The 284-nt window shown below is 57.7% G+C and overlaps 1 protein-coding gene across 1 annotated transcript in view; it reads left to right on the forward strand.

The window, feature by feature from the left end:
- The first annotated feature begins 6 nt into the window (after window positions 1-6).
- SMARCD3 (SWI/SNF related, matrix associated, actin dependent regulator of chromatin, subfamily d, member 3) overlaps window positions 7-284 on the forward strand; it is a 9,191-nt gene continuing 8,913 nt past the window's right edge. The window contains exon 1 of the mRNA XM_010857357.1: window positions 7-279. Coding sequence (XP_010855659.1) covers window positions 146-279 — 134 coding nt within the window. The 5' untranslated portion in view covers window positions 7-145. The remainder of the gene's footprint in view (window positions 280-284) is intronic.

Genomic DNA, 284 nt, shown 5'->3' on the forward strand with positions numbered 1-284 from the left:
CCCCACTCCGCTCGAGTAGAAGTGTGAGAGAGCCCAGCAGGACTCAGAGGGGAGAGTTGGAGGAAAAAAAAAAAAAAGGCAGAAAAGGGAAAGAAAGAGCAAGAGAGAGAGAGAGAGAGTGAGAGGCGCCGCTGAGCCCACCCCGATGGCCGCGGACGAAGTTGCCGGAGGGGCGCGCAAAGCCACGAAAAGCAAACTTTTTGAGTTTCTGGTCCATGGGGTGGTGAGTGGGGGAAAAGTTAGCGGGGGAGGGCGAGCGAGCTGGCTCGGGCTGAATGGAGGGA

The sequence above is a fragment of the Bison bison genome, unplaced genomic scaffold (genome assembly GCF_000754665.1).
Source record: "Bison bison bison isolate TAMUID 2011002044 unplaced genomic scaffold, Bison_UMD1.0 scf7180017864379, whole genome shotgun sequence".
Lineage (NCBI taxonomy): Eukaryota > Metazoa > Chordata > Mammalia > Artiodactyla > Bovidae > Bison > Bison bison.